The following is an 18,082-nucleotide window of genomic DNA, read 5'->3' as shown; positions in this document are numbered from 1 at the left end:
CATGTCCTTAGTGCCCCCAGTGCCTCATTCCCATGTCCTTAGTGCCCCCAGTGCCTCATTCCCATGTCCTTAGTGCCCCCAGTGCTTCCTTCCCATGTCCTTAGTGCCCCCAGTGCTTCCTTCCCATGTCTTTAGTGCCCACAGTGCCTCCTTCCCATGTCTTTAGTGCCCCCAGTGCCTCCTTCCCATGTCCATAGTGCCCCTTCCTGTCTTTAGTGCCCCCAGTGCCTCCTTCCTATGTCTTTAGTGCCCCCAGTGCCTCCTTCCCATGTCCATAGTGCCCCTTCCTGGTCTTTAGTGCCCCCAGTGCCTCCTTCCCATGTCTTTAGTGCCCCCAGTGCCTACTTTCTATGTCCCTTCCACACTTTGTCCCACCCCCACCCCCGAAGCCAGCCTGCCTGCCTGTCTACCTCTCTCCCTCCCTCCCTGGCCAAAGCCAGCCTACTTTCCTGCCTACCTCCTTCCCTCCCTGTCGCAAAAAAAAAAAAAAAAAAAAAAAGCCTCCCTCCTTCCTTTCCCCTGCTTTTACTGCCCTGCTGCTGCTGCTAAAGCTGGCAGGAAGTCTTCTTTCCAACGTCAATTCTGAAGTCGGAAAGGATGTTCTGGCCCAAAATGTCCTCTCTGACGTCAGAATTGAAGTTGGAAAGAAGACTTCCTGTTGGTTTTAGCAGCAGCGGTAGGGCGGTAAGAGAAGGGGACCCGGGGAAAGGAAGGAGGGAGGGACAGGAAATGATCGCCTGTCCTGTTGTCCCCGAGCACAGAATAATTATGTGAAGACTTTATAGATAATAATTGTAGCTATCTATAGGTTTCTTAGCATATCTAAAAACTTATAGGTATTGGGAGAGCTGGGAATCAAAATTAGATTTGCAGTATGACCAATGGGCGTGAGCTAAGGAGGCATCCTTGGGAAATAGTTTCTGTAGCCATCAATTTAGGGAAAACAGTGCTAAAGATGGTATACACATGGTATATGGTATCTGCTCAGTTTCATTCTCTTTTTCCAGAAGTGTCTCCTCTTTATTGGGGGATATGTGGGGGGACATACCTGGTGGATGCCCTAAGACGAGAGCCTATTGGAAAGCTAGTCAGTATAAATTGCAATGTTGGACAGGCTGGGTTATCCTGTGGGACATGGGAATCTTTTTTTTTGAAATGGGAAATGTTTGTTTATTTCCATTTCTGTTTATTGACATTTTTTTTAGTTTCTGTCAAACACAATTAAAAAAAAAAATACAGCCCTTACAAAATGAAACATACAGGACAAATCAAGATCTTTCTTTTTAACAGACGAGTACCTGAATTAAAGTTTATGTGCCGTCCTCAACTAAATTGGTGCTAATAAGAGCCTGCAAGTCTGAAGAGGGGGGGGGGTGTCTGTCAAATCAACATTGTGTTGGGATATTTTATGATATGGAAAAGCTATTGGCAGACAAGAGAGGTTCCCTTCAGAAATGGAAGAATCTGTTGAGTCAACTGAGATCGCCTTCTATTGCTCTTTAAGTGTATTTTTGTTTTAATTTGAGGACTGTTCTGGAGCAACAAAGAGTGATTGATGCCATGGGGAGGAGGAAATAGGGCAAAAATGATAGTTCTATTGAAACCAATACTGTTCTTATTACTGAATGTGTTGCTACTCATTAACCATTCTGTATGCCTCTTCACATACTCTGAGGTCTCTATAAGAGAATAGATTACCGGTAATTAATCCATCCGTCGGAAGAACTAGGTAGGCGTCAACAAGATCCAAATCATTTTTCTATTTAGCACCAGCAACTTGGAATCACATTCCCCGTTATATAAGGCTAGAATGTAATTTTAAAGCTTTTAAAACATTATTGAAAACACATTTCTTTAACCTTGCTTTTGGAGAGAGAATACCACAAATTGATTACATTTATTAATTTTTGATTACTTCTGAACACAATGACTTCTTTTTCTTAAGTGTGTGTGTGTGTTAGGTCTGTCCTATTTTGAATGGATTTCTTTCCTTTTAAATAATTTTGTTGTAGGCCACTGAGAACTATTGCTAGAATCTGCGGTATATTAAGTTTTAATTAAGTTTTAATAAACATAAACATTTTTGTTATATCCAATTTGTTCAATAAAGCTCTTCCATAAATAGATATAAAAAGTTACTTTTCTATTGTTTAATAAACCTTGTAATTACTGAAATCATTCCTTATTATATTCATTTCCTTTGTCTCCCCAGGGATGCTGACTTGACCATAGTGCGAGAAAAGCGTAATTCTCTATGTGATTTGATGAAAGTGCCCAAACCAACACTGATCTGCAAGGTAACTCCCAGGCCTTTTGGTTCAGAACTGTTTCTATTAAACACAGTTAAAACCTAAAAAAACAACCAGCCATATCCTTGTGTATGTGAACTCAGGTTTTAGATTGTATGTGGAAAGGGGAATTCACACGTCCAGGTCAAGACATGGAGAAACTATTTTACAAGAGACTGTGTCAGATATAGAACCTCATAAAATTTAAATGTGTAGGACTGCATTTGTAATACCTTCCACATACAGAGGGAGCAGAAATGTTAGAAATCTGTACATAGGGGAAAATGTATACAAATCCTCCCAATATATATGGGAACAGCGTTCTAAAATTCCAGGTCCTGCTGTAGAGGGCATCCTTTGGCCTTCTCTGAAATCATATAAGTTCCCCCTTCTAAATCTCTGAGGCCACAACCCCCTGATGTAGGCTCCCTTTGGTGATAACTCCTCTCCATCTCCCCTTCCAGGCAGGACCCATCTCCCCATATGATCAGATCATCCCACTGTATGCCAGCCCCCAAAAGCAGCAAGATCCTCCCACTGTGTGCCAGCCCCCACAAGCACCTCTTTGAGATGGCCCACCACTTCTGATCTTCATCCCAACCTTACTGGGGGATTCCTGGTGTTTAGTGGGGAAGCAACAATGTCCTACTTGTTCTTGTGGTGACAATCCTCAGTCTCAAGATTGACACGGAATCCTAAAGCAGGAATATCTGCTATTGGTATAACTGCTAGAGGTCAGGCTTCCATATCCCTAGTGGTAATACTGCGATATTAGAGGTCTCAGTGGCCAATTTGAGACTTGGGATTGTTGTGGCAAGCTAGACCCTAACCAGCACCCTCCCCTGTTGAAGCCAGGGTATGGGGAGGTCTTCTGGGAGGAGGGCTCCTTGAAGGAATTTGTTGCCATGGTGGGGGATTGTGCATCGTGGGGGGGTGGGGGTTGCTGCCTCCCCATAAAAAAGTTTGTGGCCTTAGGAGGTGAGGGGGGAGGAGGAGAACCAGATGTCAACATATACTGCTACTCCTTCCAGCAGGCATTTACATGTGCCATAGAGTAGCTGTATTTGTTGTCATCTATCTTTTGCAATACAGACACAGATTCCCTATGTGAAATGGGGAGTTCACATATGTATTGTAAGCTCACCCAGGGCACTTCCTTTCTCTACTCCTTGACACCTAGATGTAGTTAGCTTCCCCACGTGTAAATGGCTCTGTTTTGAAATGCCTTTTATGCATATAGAGCTCTCCATATGTTAAAGCTGCCATTTATACCTGGGGATGCATCTAAAATAAGGCCATAATGGAACACAACAAGAGTAGGACAGTTGAGTGGCCTCAGCATAGGCCAGGGACTTTTTACCTTCAATTACTACTATAATTGCTACTAGTGAAGTAACCATGACCTTAACATTAACTTTCCATTCTGGGTACTGGGGTGTTTAAATGAACTTGATCATGATGTTGTGGCTCCTGTTTGTAAGCCTATGACTGGCAGCCCTCAGGGGTTTCTTAGGCCTGCAGCCTGATCCCAATTTCAAGAAAACGATTCCAGTTACAGTATTATATCTGATTTTAAAAAATTACAACCAGTTTTATTGGACAATATATTGCAGATATACTTAATAAATTATGCTGATAGGATGCCACATAATATTGAAGTGATCATTTCACACAGTAGGAGAATTAGGTAGCTGTGGGAATTTGAAAACCATCACTTGTGAAAGATCTATAAATGCTATGTAAATGCAAGGTCTGTTTGTAACAAAACCTCCTTGATTCGAGACATGATTGTAGAATCCAAACTTGGAATTGTGTTTATTGTGGAGACATGGCTAAAGAATAACTTTGATCCATTAACTTTAGAGGTTTGCTCTTTGGGATATAAAACGATACAGATTAATAGGCAGAGGAAAAAGGAAGAGGAGTAGCTATGACAGTACAGAGACATGTCTGATTGACCTGGTATCTAGGGCAAGATTAGCTTTAAGTATGGATGGGCAAATGCTGTTATTGCAATTCAGTATCTCTCCAGCATTTGACACAGCAAATCATACTTAGAACTCTTGAGAATGTATTTGAGGGAGATATTGCAGTATTCTAATGTGGAAACCTTTGAGCCAGATAACCACATTCTAAGAGTTGCTAAGGAAATAGCAGAAGAAGATGAAATGGCCAAAATAGTTTCACCTGATAGTTTGAATGTATCACAGTTTCTTGAATCTTCTAAAGACATGATAGATAAACGGGCAACACTTTTGGTGGCCTTCAAGACAGTTAGAGAAACAGGCTATTCTGAAGCTATATTTTGTGAAAAAGCATGACCTGTTTTGTGGACAACGGGTAACAATTTTTCCTGATGTCTCTAGACAGACTCAATTTAAAAGGAGGCAGTTTCTACTGCTAAAGCCAAAGGTTTTGGCGATTGGAACCAACAGGTTTTATAGCCCTCCTTGACTGCAAAGTGTGTAGAAAGCCTCATTTACATATTCTTCTGCTCTGCCTCCCCTCACTCTGGTCTGAGCTGTGCTGGATTTCTTTAGCCTTTCTCTCTACACACGAAGTTGTAGGAGCTTGTCTGTTCTGCTCGAGTTTCTTTTCTAATTATTCAGGTTTTATAATCGATCGTGAGGTTTTTTTGTGCTGCAGAGGCTCTCAGTTCCCCCGAGACATCTCTGGCTGTGAGAAGACACAGACTCTCAGGTTAGAGATCTGTAGCCCACAGACACCTTTTGCTTGATTCCTGTGTGGCCAGCCTGCTTCAACAATTTGGAGGCTCAGGGGCCATTCCCTTGGGAACTAGCTCACTCCAGGGCTCATTCGCACTGGGTTTGAGCGCAGGCTGTTTGTCTCCCATAGCAGTTTTATTCCTGGATCCGGACTGGCTGCATTCCTCCCCCCATGGTGTCATGCGGGCTTTGGTGGGGGTCTCTGTGTATACTCCCATGAGGTGTCTGGACGGCAGTCTAAAGAAACAAGTCATTTGGACATCTTTAGGTTTGTCTGAGGCAGAAGTCTTCTCATACCTCTGGCTAGAGGTGTAGCTCCCAGCACAAGCATGACACAGTGAGTAAGGCTGGTACAGTCTATGGGAAAAATCGGTGAGTGGGGTGGAGTCTCTAAATGTGAATTTTCTGAGTTTCTGAGGTTAGGGATAGATCCCTCCCCCTACCTCTAAAAACCCTTTCCTGGTGTTTTTTTATTTTGTATTGAGCCACCACGAGCTGTTTTAGGTGCCAAAACACGGCAGCCATCTGGATTTCCTGATTTTCTTTTAAAAGCTTTCATCTGCCTCATAATAACTCATATTTGCTTGATCTAGCCTTTATTATTTTCACCTTTAGAAGGTAGAAGTCGCAATCAGAATGGATTCTGAATTTGGTTCCTCTGTACTGGCAGCAGGCTTACCTGTCTTACCCTAAGATCCAGGGACTGCTCTGGTACATTTCGTTGGTCAAGACTGATGTTCCTATTGTACTGGAAGGGAAAATTAGGTACTTACCTTGGTAATCTTTTTAGTAGATAGGAACATCAGTTCTGACGCCTGCCCTGTTAGTCGGTTAGCCTGCTTTCTGTCTTAGACATGGCTATATGGTCAGATATCTTGTTTACCTCCACTGTCTAGCACAGTCAGGGAGAATAGATTTAATGTCTAAAGAATAACAATTATTTATATAATTAAAAAATTTATATACTGCCTAAAATCCTAGGCAGTTTACAATCAACATACAAAATAATTATCAACAATACATCACATGTTCAATAAAAGCTGTCCTGCTGCTCACCCTACTGACCATGCTTGTTTCAATCACATAAACGCATCAACAAATAACTATGTCTTCAAAAGTTTTTTAAAGGTATCTCTAGTCTTACATAAATGCAATTGACCTGCCAGTGCATTCCCAAATTTTGCCCCTGCTACTAAAAACAAAGAATTCCCAGCCCTTGCATGCATCACATTCCTTTCTCTCTCCATTGATAGTCTCATACCATTTTCAGATCTTAATTCTCTTCCTGGGCAATAAAACTCCAACAAACCTCAGAAGCATCCAGGTGCTATGTGATACAAAACCTGATGTACTATCGATAACATTTTATATTGCACTCTTTGTTGTATAGGAAGCCAGTGTGACTGTTTTATAAATGTTACATTCTAGAACTATTGATGCAGGTTGCATACAAGTAGATGGCATTTGTTCGTTTCCACCTCATTATGTATTACGAGTTACGTATCTTTATTAAGCATAACAGACTTGTGTTGTGCCATGGAGAATCCCCATGTCCCCCCTCTCTCTCTTGTACACATTCTAGGGCTGACAGTTGGCTTTGATACAGACTGAGGAGGTCCAGCACAGCCCAGAGTGAGGGGAGGTGGAGCAGAAGAATATGTAAAATGAGGCTCTTTACACATTCGCAGACAAGGAGGGCTAAAACCTGTTGGTCAAGACTGAAGGACTACCAAGGTAAGTACCTAATCTTCCCTAACAAATCTATTTTTTGTTAAAATAAGTTGAGCTTGTTAGGTTCAAAATTAATTGTCTTTTAGGGATGAATGTGCATTCATTTGAAACAACATAGGAAATGTGAATATTACCTGTAGTTTCATGCCAGCAAATGAAAACAAGCAGCAAAAACACAAAATTTCCTATTTTTACATGGGACAGGACGCTGGCAAGAGCAAGAAAGCAAGCGACACAATGTATGTGAGGAAGTGAAAGTGGATAAAGCCCTGAAGAAACGTTGGCTAAAGCTAATACATTGTATCACTTACACCTTCACAGCACAAAGAAGCAGCTAGTGATCTCAGTCCTGCATGAAAGAGTAGTGGTTAAAGCACATTCTCTCCGGAAGTTTTTTGCCGATGATGTGGGTGGAGGAGGCTTGAGCATTCATTCTCTGCCATGATAATACCTGAGGCTTTTTCTTCCGTTGAGATAGTGCTCTTAGACGAATAAGTGGAGCATTCTTATTTATTGATATTTATTTACCCACTTCCACCATTTTACTTCCACTTGTGGTCAGATCACTACACTTACTCCTTCGAAATCGATTGGACCAACAACAAAAGCACTCCAATTACTCAAAAAATAACTTACTACTCACGCAAACATATCGATCCCACCATATTCTGGACAAAAGCAGATACCATAATCCAAGACTACACCCCCAAAGACTTCATCTCACAGTGGAGCCATCTAAGTACAGCAACCTTGGATGAACTAGCCCCAGAGCAACCCAAAACCAGAATCCACAGAAAATCAGACAAGTGGTTCAGTAACGAACTACTCCTACTCAAAAGGCAATGCAGACAACTAGAAAGAAAATGGAGAAAAAGCAGCCAGGAATCTACAAAAACAGCAATGAGAATAATGAACCAAAAATACAAACAAAAACTGAAAGATCACAAACATCAGAGCCATGTTCAATGGAATTCCCACTTACATAGAAGAGATCTCAAATCCCCCCACAGAGAAAGAATCAGTTGCAGCAGACAGAACCTGGTCCAACTTCTCACCCATGCAATGGTCAGACTTAAACAAACTATATAATAAATACAACCACACAGCCTGTGACCTTAACCATTGCCCCCCATACCTATTGAAAATCTCAAGTACACTATTCTGCTCCCTGCTCCTACAATGGATACAACTCACAGATGGACTTTTCCTAAAAGACCTCAGTGAAATCATCATAACTCCGATGCTAAAAGACCCCAAAGCAACAACGGACCAACCATCCAACTACAGACCCATAGCCTCAATCCCACTGTACGTCAAGCTGATGGAAGGCCTCGTAGCTAAAGCCCTAACCTCATACCTAGAAAACAACAACTTACTCCACCCCACACAGTCTGGCTTCAGAACTAACTACAGCACTGAGACCCTACTAGGAACACTCATGGACACAGCTAGAAAACATCTCAGTACAGGCAAGAGAATCCTGATCATACAACTAGACCTCTCCGCAGCCTTCAACCTGGTAGACCATGACATCCCCCTACAAACACTAGACTCCATAGGAATCTCAGGCAAGGTACTCTCATGGTTTAAAGGCTTCCTACAATCCAGAACCTACAGGGTTAAAACAAAGAAAGGAAAATCAAAAACATGGTCCAACCCCTGCGGAGTTCCCCAGGGATAATCTCTGTCTCCCACACTATTCAACCTATACATAGCTTCCCTCAACTGCTGCCTAGACAAATACGAATGGAAGAAACTCTAGTGAAGAACATCAAGAAAGGGGACAAATCATTCTTCAGGTACATTAGTGACAGGAAAAAGAACGCAAACGGGATAGTACGCCTTAGAACGCCAGACGGGAATTATGTGGAAACAGATTCTGAAAAAGCCAAACTACTGAATGATTACTTCTGCTCAGTCTTTACCTGTGAGGCACCAGGGCACGGGCCACAGCTGGAAGCAAAGCAAGGAAGACCCATTTCAGAATTTTGAGTTCAAACCAGCTGATGTTTACAGAGAACTGTCAGGACTCAAGGTGAACAAAGCCATGGGACCGGACGAGTTGCATCCAAGAGTGCTCAGGGAACTAGGCGATGTTCTGGCGAAACCGTTAGCCTTGCTCTTCAATCTCTCCCTAAGTACAGGGAGAGTACCCCTGGACTGGAAAACAGCAAACGTCGTTCCTCTGCACAAAAAGGGTTGCAGAGCAGAGGCAGCGAACTACAGACCAGTGAGTCTCACATCAATAGTGTGTAAACTCATGGAAACTCTACTTAAAGGTAAATTAGACTCGATATTGGATGAAGGGAATCTAAGGGATCCCTGTCAACATGGATTCACCAGAGGCAGGTCATGCCAATCTAACTTATAAGCTTCTTTGATTGGGTGACAGGAAAGCTAGACTCAGGAGAGGCTCTGGACATAGTATACTTGGGTTTCAGTAAAGCTTTCGACAGTGTCCCACACCGTAGACTATTAAACAAGATGAAATCGATGGGGTTGGGTGAGAAACTAACTGCATGGGTCAATGATTGGCTGAGTGGAAGACTTCAGAGGGTGGTGGTCAACGGCACCCTCTCTGAGACTTCGGAGGTGACTAGCGGAGTGCCGCAGGGCTCAGTCCTGGGACCATCCCTTTTTAACATATTCATAAGGGACCTGACCCGGGGGCTTCAGGGTAAAGTATCACTGTTTGCCGATGACGCCAAACTGTGTAACATAGTAAGTGAAAGCAACCTCAAGGACAGTATGACGCAGGATCTGATCACGTTGGAAAACTGGTCCTCGACATGGCAGCTGGGCTTCAACGCTAAAAAATGTAAAGTCATGCATCTTGGCAGCGGAAATCCATGCAGAACATACTCCTTGAATGGAGAAACGCTAGCTAGGACTTCAGAGGAACGGGACTTGGGGGTAATCATCAGTGCAGACATGAAGGCTGCCAAACAAGTAGAGAAGGCCTCATCTAAGGCAAGACAAATGATGGGATGTATCAATAGAAGCTTCGTCAGCCGCAAACCTGAAGTCATAATGCCACTCTACAGAACCATGGTGAGACCTCATCTGGAATACTGTGTGCAATTCTGGAGGCCACATTACCTGAAAGATGTGCTTCGAGCTGAATCGGTCCAGCGGATGGCCACTAGGATGGTCGCCGGACTCAAGGGTCTCTCATACGAAGAAAGACTGGGCAAACTGCAGCTCTATACCCTGGAGGAGCGCAGAGAAAGGGGTGACATGATTGAGACATTTAAGTACGTCACTGGTCGTGTCGAGGTGGAAAACGATATATTCTTTCCCAAGGGACCCTCAGTCACAAGGGGGCACCCGCTCAAACTCAGAGGGGGGAAATTTAGTGGTGACACCAGGAAGTATTTCTTCACGGAAAGGGTGGTAGATCACTGGAACAAACTTCCGGTGCAGGTGATCAAGGCCACCAGCATGCTCGATTTTAAGAATAAATGGGACATCCACGTGGGATCCCTACGAGGGTCAAGTTAAGGGACTAGATCACTAGCACTCAGACTCAATGGGGTGGGTCAATAGAGTGGGCAGACTTGATGGGCTGTGGCCCTTTTCTGCCGTCATCTTTCTATGTTTCTATGTCATAACCTCATACAGTGATGCAGATGACATCACCATTCTTCTCCCCTTCTACCATCCAGAGCCCACCATGATAGAACACTTGAAACAGTAGCAACATGGATGACAGAACACAAACTAAAACTTAACTCTGACAAAACAAACTTCATCCTCCTAGAAAACAGCAAAACTCCAACCTTAACAAACCTAGAAATAAACTCGATCTCATACCCCATTCAACCCACGCTAAAACTTCTTGGAGTACTGATTGACAGAGGCTGTACCATGCAACCACAAATCAACAAAATAATAAAAGCATCATTCGCAACTATGAGAAACCTAAGACAAATTCGAAAATTGTTCGACAGGAAATTCCAACTTTTGATACAATCTCTTATCCTTGGACTAATAGACTACTGCAACATATTATACCTCCCCTACCCAGCGGCCATGATAAAGCAACTACAAACAATACAAAATACAGCCCTAAGACTCATCTACTCATTGAAAAAATATGACCACATCAGAGGCATACCACGACTCACACTGGCTCTCAATACAAGCAAGAGTACATTTCAAATTCTATTGCTTACTATTCAAAGCTATTAATGGAGACAGCCCAACCTACTGGAACAATCAACTAATTCAAGCCACCCCAACCAGACACAGAAGAACCCACTCACTATTCACACACCCGCCAACCAAAAATGTCAAATGAAGAAAACTATATGGCAACCTAATGGCCACCAGAGCAGCAAAACTAGACAGACAAATCACCAATCTGCTGTCTTCAACCACTGACTACAAAACCTTCAAAAGAGAAAAAAAAACTCTACTCTTCAAAAAATACATAAAACCTATTTAACACGACCAGTTCCTACCCAAGCTCCACCTACCACACTGTCTACTCCTATCAAATCTAAAACGTTCAAAATACCCAACATGTATTACCTTAATTTCTCGACAATTCTTATGTAATCCGCCTATATATCTTGTAACTTCATGACAATTCTTATGTAATCCACCTTGAACCACAAGGTAATGGCGGAATAGAAATCACTAATGTAATGTAATTACTATTTTTACATGTACTATCAATAATGTGCACTCTTAAACAACATTACTCTCGTAATGAGATAATGAAGCAAAAAAACCCAGTACAAAACAAATATGCCTGGAAACAAACACGAGAGAAGATACAAAATTAATATTTTCTAGCTACTTACCGCTATTCATTGTTACAATCAATATATAAATTATCTTTGGGCAGTTTTTGCTAAGAGGGGACAGAACAGCAAAGCATGAACCTTGAGGTGTTGTAGCAGAAAAAAAATCAATAGAGCTGTATAGAATAAAGTACAGTATAATCTCATAATGGACTCATAATGGAACCTCGCCTATAGCGGACGAAGTCTGCTGGTCCCAGCTGAGCGCCATTATAAACATACAGAAAATCATCGGATATAGCGGACTCGCATATAACGGACTTTCGGATATAACAGACAACTATTTTGTTCCCCAGAGTTGCTTTTAGCTGTAGATTTATTCGACTATAACGGACATGCAGGCTCTGCCTACAAGGCACGTGGCATGCCAGTGATATAGTATCAAAATGCAGCCCAGAAAAAAAATTACAGAGTATTTTTCTTTCCAGTACAGTGTTCTGGTTTGCAATCATTTTGTGCCATACCAATGTTTTGCTGAGTTTTGTTATTGATGTTGCTGATATGCTTGTGCAGTGACTGTTCTTCATCGATTTACGTTGTTTCAAGTTGCCCTAAATAAGGTTTTTAAAAAAATGCAACTCTGGATATAACGGACTGTTTTTCCAGGTCCCTTGAAGTCCGTTATAACAACATTATACTGTACTGGAATATAAACATGTTCTGAGAGCTAACTTGGGACCTTTTTACTAAGCTGTATTAAAGCACACCCAATTCAGCAAAAAAATAGAGTACGGCAGGATGCACTCAGGTGTCCTGTAGTAATTTTGAAATCTTCACGCTAATGCGCTAAAACGGTTTCCAATTTTTTTGAGAGGGCATGTGAGGGACAGAGCGTAGACATTCTTGCTGTTTAACACACAGATAATTAGAACATACAAATAGCCTTACTGGGTCAGACCAATGGTCCATTCAGCCCAGTAGCCCGTCTTCATGGTGGCCAATCCAGGTCACTAGTACCTGGCAAAACCCTAAGGAAGTAGCAACATTCCATGCTATCGATTCAAGGCAAGCAGTGGCTTCCTCCATGTCTGTCTCAGCAGCAGACTATGGATTTTTCCTCCAGCAAATTGTCCAAATCTTTCTTAAAACCAGCTCCATTATCTGCTCTTACCACAACATCTGGCAACGCGTTCCAGAGCTTAACTATTCTCTGAGTGAAAAAATATTCCCTCCTATTGGTTTTAAAAGTAAATTCATCTTACAAACCTACAAAATGAGTGGTGGTAAGAGCTCACGTAGTAATTTAAAGAAACTAATGGCCACACACTAATGGCAGCTATACTGCCATTGATGAGATCACTTTGGATATTTTGCACTAATTCATTCAGTATTCAACAGTCTCACTTATTGAGGAGCAAGAACTTGGTGCTATTAAGAACATAAGAATTGCCGCTGCTGGGTCAGACCAGTGGTCCATCATGCCCAGCAGTCTGCTTACGCGGCGGCCCTCCAGTCAAAGACCAGTGCCCTGACTGAGACTAGCCCTATCAGCATATGTCCTTGTTCAGCAGGAAATTGTCTAACTTTGTCTTGAATCCCTGGAGGGTGTTTTCCCCTATGACAGACTCCGGAAGAGTGTTCCAGTTTTCCACCACTCTCTGGGTGAAGAAGAACTTCCTTACGTTTGTACGGAATCTATCCCCTTTCAACTTTAGAGAGTGCCCTCTCGTTCTCCCTACCTTGGAGAGGGTGAACAACCTGTCCTTATCTACTAAGTCTATCCCCTTCAGTACCTTGAATGTTTCGATCATGTCCCCTCTCAATCTCCTCTGTTTGAGGGAGAAGAGGCCCAGTTTATCTAATTTTTTGCTGTACGGCAGTAACTCCAACCCCTTAACCATCTTAGTCGCTCTTCTCTGGACCTTTTCAAGTAGTACCATGTCCTTTTTCATGTACCGCAACCAGTGCTGGATGCAGTACTCCAGGTGAGGGCACACCATGGCCCGGTACAGCGGCATGATAACCTTTTCTGATTGACTGTATATGTTTTAAATTAAAATAATACTTTATAGTGATTATCTGGGAATGTGCCATTTAGAATGAAAGATTGGCATGTTGGTAGTGTGAAGAATCAACAACTTGCTGGATTGCAATATATGATATAGCATTCTTGGGAAAACCTACAATTTTCCATTCCTAATTGTGTTTACTTTTGCCAGATGCCAGTGCTTAGTTTTTGCTTACTTCAGTTTAATACTGCCTTTTGGAGTTTCTGAGAAAGAGACTATTTTTCTGAGAATCTTAAGTTGCTGAGTTTGTAGTCCTCTCCATCCAACTACTGTGTATTGAATGGCATTTGTCACACCAGAAGCTGTGAAAGAAGTTGTATTGTACTATATGAGTTAAGGAGTGAAATTGCATTACACTCAGCAAGAAATATTTGTATTCCAGTATTCTGACAAATTTTAATGGCCTTTGAGTAAGCCTTGTGCTCTCTCTTTTATTAAGATTTATATTTGCCAGAAGCCATTAATTTTCTTTTCTTACAACATAAAATCTTTTTCACTACTTGGTATCTAACTAGGTACTTGGGACCTGGGTTGGCCACTGTTTGAAACAGGATACTAGGCTTGATGGACCTTTGGTCTGTCACAGTATGGCAATTCTTATGTTCATATATGACTTTGAATTTTTGTGTAAGGCAACACTTTAAATTATCAAAATGTAAAAATATCTTGGTGCTGGTGCTAGATCAGATGTGCCAGAAACTGAAGTTCCTTGGGCATAGTTTTGGGGCTTGGGGGGTCCCGTTGAGCACAGGCTGAAACCAATACAAAGTAACTTTGCCAGTGTGTAAAAAAACATAGATATAAGCCACAGGAACTCAGATCATTGCATTACTTGCCAGTCTTGTCACTCCTCCGTCTACCCATTGCTTCCCATTAAAATGTAGAATTGCGAGAAGGACATAGAGCTGTGGGACCAGCATTACTGCAAATGCTATGGTTCCTATGTTCCATATTATTGACTATGCAAAAATGGGAGCAGTGGTGAAATATGGAGGAGGGAATAAATGAGGACGGGAGGGTTGTGATAGGTGGAGAGTTACAGAGTTGGGGTTGGGTTAAAGAGAGTTAGAGAAGCTGATATATGGGAAGGGGGGGAAAGGAGATTGGAAGAGGAGAGATGGAAGAAAGGAAAGGAGAGAATAACCTATTGGCATCCTCACAATACTTTGGTGGGGAAGGAGTTTTGGGGAATGTTAGTGCTTTCCTGTTAGGAGGTTTTTCTTTTTCACTCATCATAGCAGTGTGTTGGGGCTCGCAGGAAGAGCACCTGGACATTCAGAATTGGGTTCCTGGGATAGGAGACCAAGGCTTAAAAAAGAAAGTGAGGAGTTATAGTTGCACAGTAGAGGAATGGGCAGACTGGAGGGGCCATTTGGCCCTTATCTACTGTCATGCTTCTATGAATGCTGACCTAGACCAGGGGCTGAACATTTGATCTTCTTGATCAATGGATGTTTAATAAGCCATGCAAAGGGCAGAATATTTCTTTCCAAAGAACTTCCCTCCCCCCAAAGAACTCACCAACCGCGGCGGTAACAGCTCCGACGCTCACTATGAGCGTCGGAGCTGTTACTGCCGTGGCAGGTGCTAAAAAACACGCTACAGTTTTGTAAAAAGGGGAGGGGGGTGGAATGACTTTGTGCCTGCCAAAATCTTATCAAAGTTTTTACTTCTTCTTCTGAAGCTTTTTTCTGCACTGTATCTGACCTTGAAAAACCTTAGTGATGTCTTTTGTTTCTTTTTCCAAGACCATCCATTTTCTGTTTGAACACCCAAATTTTGTGTTGTGTGGACTTTGTTCATATTTTTCCAGGCCTCGCCCCCCCCCTCCCAAATCCAGAAGTGACTCCAGGGTAAATGGAATGCATAATGATCTCAGCAATGCCTCCGAATGCCAGTGTCTTAGTATAAAGTAGCACTTTGGTTATATAGACAAATGAACAGCTTTAAAATGACAGTCACTTCTGGTACCATAGTAAAATCTTAGCTAGTGCGAACCAACAACCTAATTAAAAGAGCCTGTATCCCTGATTAATCCAACAATTAGCCTAATTATTATAATTAATGAATGCTACCTATGCTATTGAGATTCCCATAGAGTCATTAATGGGGCCCCTCAGCGACCAGGGCAGGCAATTATATTTTTGCTTTCACCCTCCCTTGATTCCTGTCCTAGTTCCTTCATGATGATCCCCAGTCCAGTAAGCGACACTTCTTTATTCAGGGAGAAGTGGCACCTACATAGACAAGGGCTGATGAATATCAAGCTCTTAGTTGTTACAATACATCAGTGAAAATATTACATGAAATTAATGTACCTGATGAACTATGCAGTGTAAGTTGGGGGGGGGGGGTGATATATGGACAATCAGCCATCCACATATTGTAATGGGAAAGGACAGAATGGTATTTAGTTTTTCTCTCAATTTTAGCCTGCCTATTATTTATTGTATACTGGCTTGATTCTGTTCTTTGGCTTATTTCATTGAGAAGGCTGTAAGTTGCTTTGAACCCAGTGGTGATAGTATTTAGCAAATTATAAGTAGATTTAGGTTACAGAAATACTTGTCATAGGCTGATATGAACTTTAGTCTGAAATGCCACAATTACCCTTCTTCTGTTGTGGAAATGTAGTTGACTAAAATATCTAGTAAGAAGACATTTGAGGTCTTGATACACATCAGCTAAACAGCTGCTGCATGGACAGAATGGCTGGTCAGCATTCATAGATATCAGCCTTTATAAGTTTTAGGCTGGTACAGTTCTTATGTTTCTTAATTAAAGTTTCAGTCTGGCAGAACACTCTTCACTTGATGTTACACTAGTTGAGTTACATAAAAGATCTAAATGAAAGATTAAAGTTCAGTGCTGACTGATGTTAGAAATATTTGGACTTATAATGTTAATTGTCAGTTTCAAACAGAGGTAGAAAATAATGTTTAATTAAGGTGCATAAATATGTTTGCATTATAGAGGATAGATGTGCAAGGATAAAACAGTTCATTGCATCAGAATTAGGCTGTTAGCCCATATTTTTATTTTCTAATTCGGTTACCATCAACGCCTCCACTGGCAGTCCATTTCATGTATCTGCTGCCTTTTCCATGAAATAATATTTTCTAAGTCTAAATCACACCACCCACACTACCTTGCTATAAGGATGTATTGTAGTTTTAGATGTCTGTATCACAGCTTTATAAAATTGGGATTTAGATATCTGTGCAATATGGATGGTTGCTAGATGTCCAAAAACATGAATCTGTTTGACAACATTCCTTTTGGGAACATATCAGGAAAATAGTCCAAGATGATTATCACTGCTCCTGTGTGCAAACTCTCTTTATATTTTCCATGAATGGGTAAACAGAAAACTAAACTAAGAACTTTCCCTAGAGAGTCTGGTGTGATCTTTCAAACCAGGCTAATGGATATGCTTGTGGTATGTGGGGCAGTTGCCAGTGCTTCTTGAGTTTGAGTTCATTTTGGAAGGATTGCTGCCTCAAACTCCAGACTTGGAAGCAACTTAAAGCCCTAAACAGCAAGTTGTCCCTTGGGAGCCTGAGTTTGAGTTCATTTTGGAAGGATTGCTGCCTCAAACTCCAGACTTGGAAGCAACTTTAATCCCTGAACAGCAAGTTGTCCCTTGGGAGCCTGGTAGGATGGTGTGCAGAGGGAAGGCAAGGCTAAGCTAGCAGTGTCAACTGATAACACTAATGCTGGTACCACTCTAAGCCTGGGAGAGCAGTTGGTCGTGGCTGGGATGTAAAGATACTAGAAAGCTCCAGCAGTGTGTTGGAAGCTGGAAGAGAGACCAGATAACTAGTTTGGAAACTCATGAGACTTATACTTGGCTAGAACTACTGTTGCCAGAGGTATGGTGGGAGGTACTGATAATTCGGAAAATGCATGCTGGCTAAACCTTAAGTTTTAAATTTTGAGATGATTTGGGATGCTAGTGCCACATTGTTTGGCAAATATCTCATTTAAATAACCAAGTAGAGTCCTTTATGTTGAAAACTAATGTTCAAGAGATAAAAATTAGCAAATGGAAAAAAAAATGTAAAAACCCAGTTTGAAGTTCTGAAGAAAAAGGTTGAATTCTTAAGAGTAATACCTTTGTAATTAAAGGGAACTCAAGAGCAGTGGTAAGCACAAATGCTGTGCATGTTCCCTGCAGTTACCGCACAGAAAAATTCTTCATTCACAATTGGAGCAGATGCACTTAACACCTTTTTAAGGAGGTGGTAAGCTCACAAGTGGGCAGTAAGTACCATGTGCTGCCTGCAGTGTGCAATCCATATCCATTCCCCAGCATAACATGCAATTAACACATGAACTAGCATGTCAGCATGGTAATAGTTACTGTGCTGCTCATGTGTTAGCACAAGCTATATTAACTACATAGTGCATTACTGTGTAGAGTTACACAATAAACTAGAGATGGCTAAAAATGTTGCTTGGAATCAAAATATCAATTTAGTAGAATTTTTTTTAATGCAATTTTATTTAATAAAGCAGAA

General features: G+C 41.7%; 1 protein-coding gene across 2 annotated transcripts in view; it reads left to right on the top strand.

The window, feature by feature from the left end:
* Nucleotides 1-18,082, top strand: part of TBCD (tubulin folding cofactor D) — a 487,835-nt gene that overhangs the window by 467,169 nt on the left and 2,584 nt on the right. For both annotated transcript variants that reach the window (XM_033961208.1, XM_033961209.1), the window contains one exon: nt 2,213-2,297. In XM_033961208.1, coding sequence (XP_033817099.1) covers nt 2,213-2,297 — 85 coding nt within the window. The remainder of the gene's footprint in view (nt 1-2,212; nt 2,298-18,082) is intronic.

The sequence above is a fragment of the Geotrypetes seraphini genome, chromosome 10 (genome assembly GCF_902459505.1).
Source record: "Geotrypetes seraphini chromosome 10, aGeoSer1.1, whole genome shotgun sequence".
NCBI classification, from domain to species: Eukaryota; Metazoa; Chordata; class Amphibia; order Gymnophiona; family Dermophiidae; genus Geotrypetes; species Geotrypetes seraphini.
The sequence above is the reverse complement of the archived record's forward strand: the minus strand, read 5'-3'. Positions and strand labels throughout refer to the sequence as shown.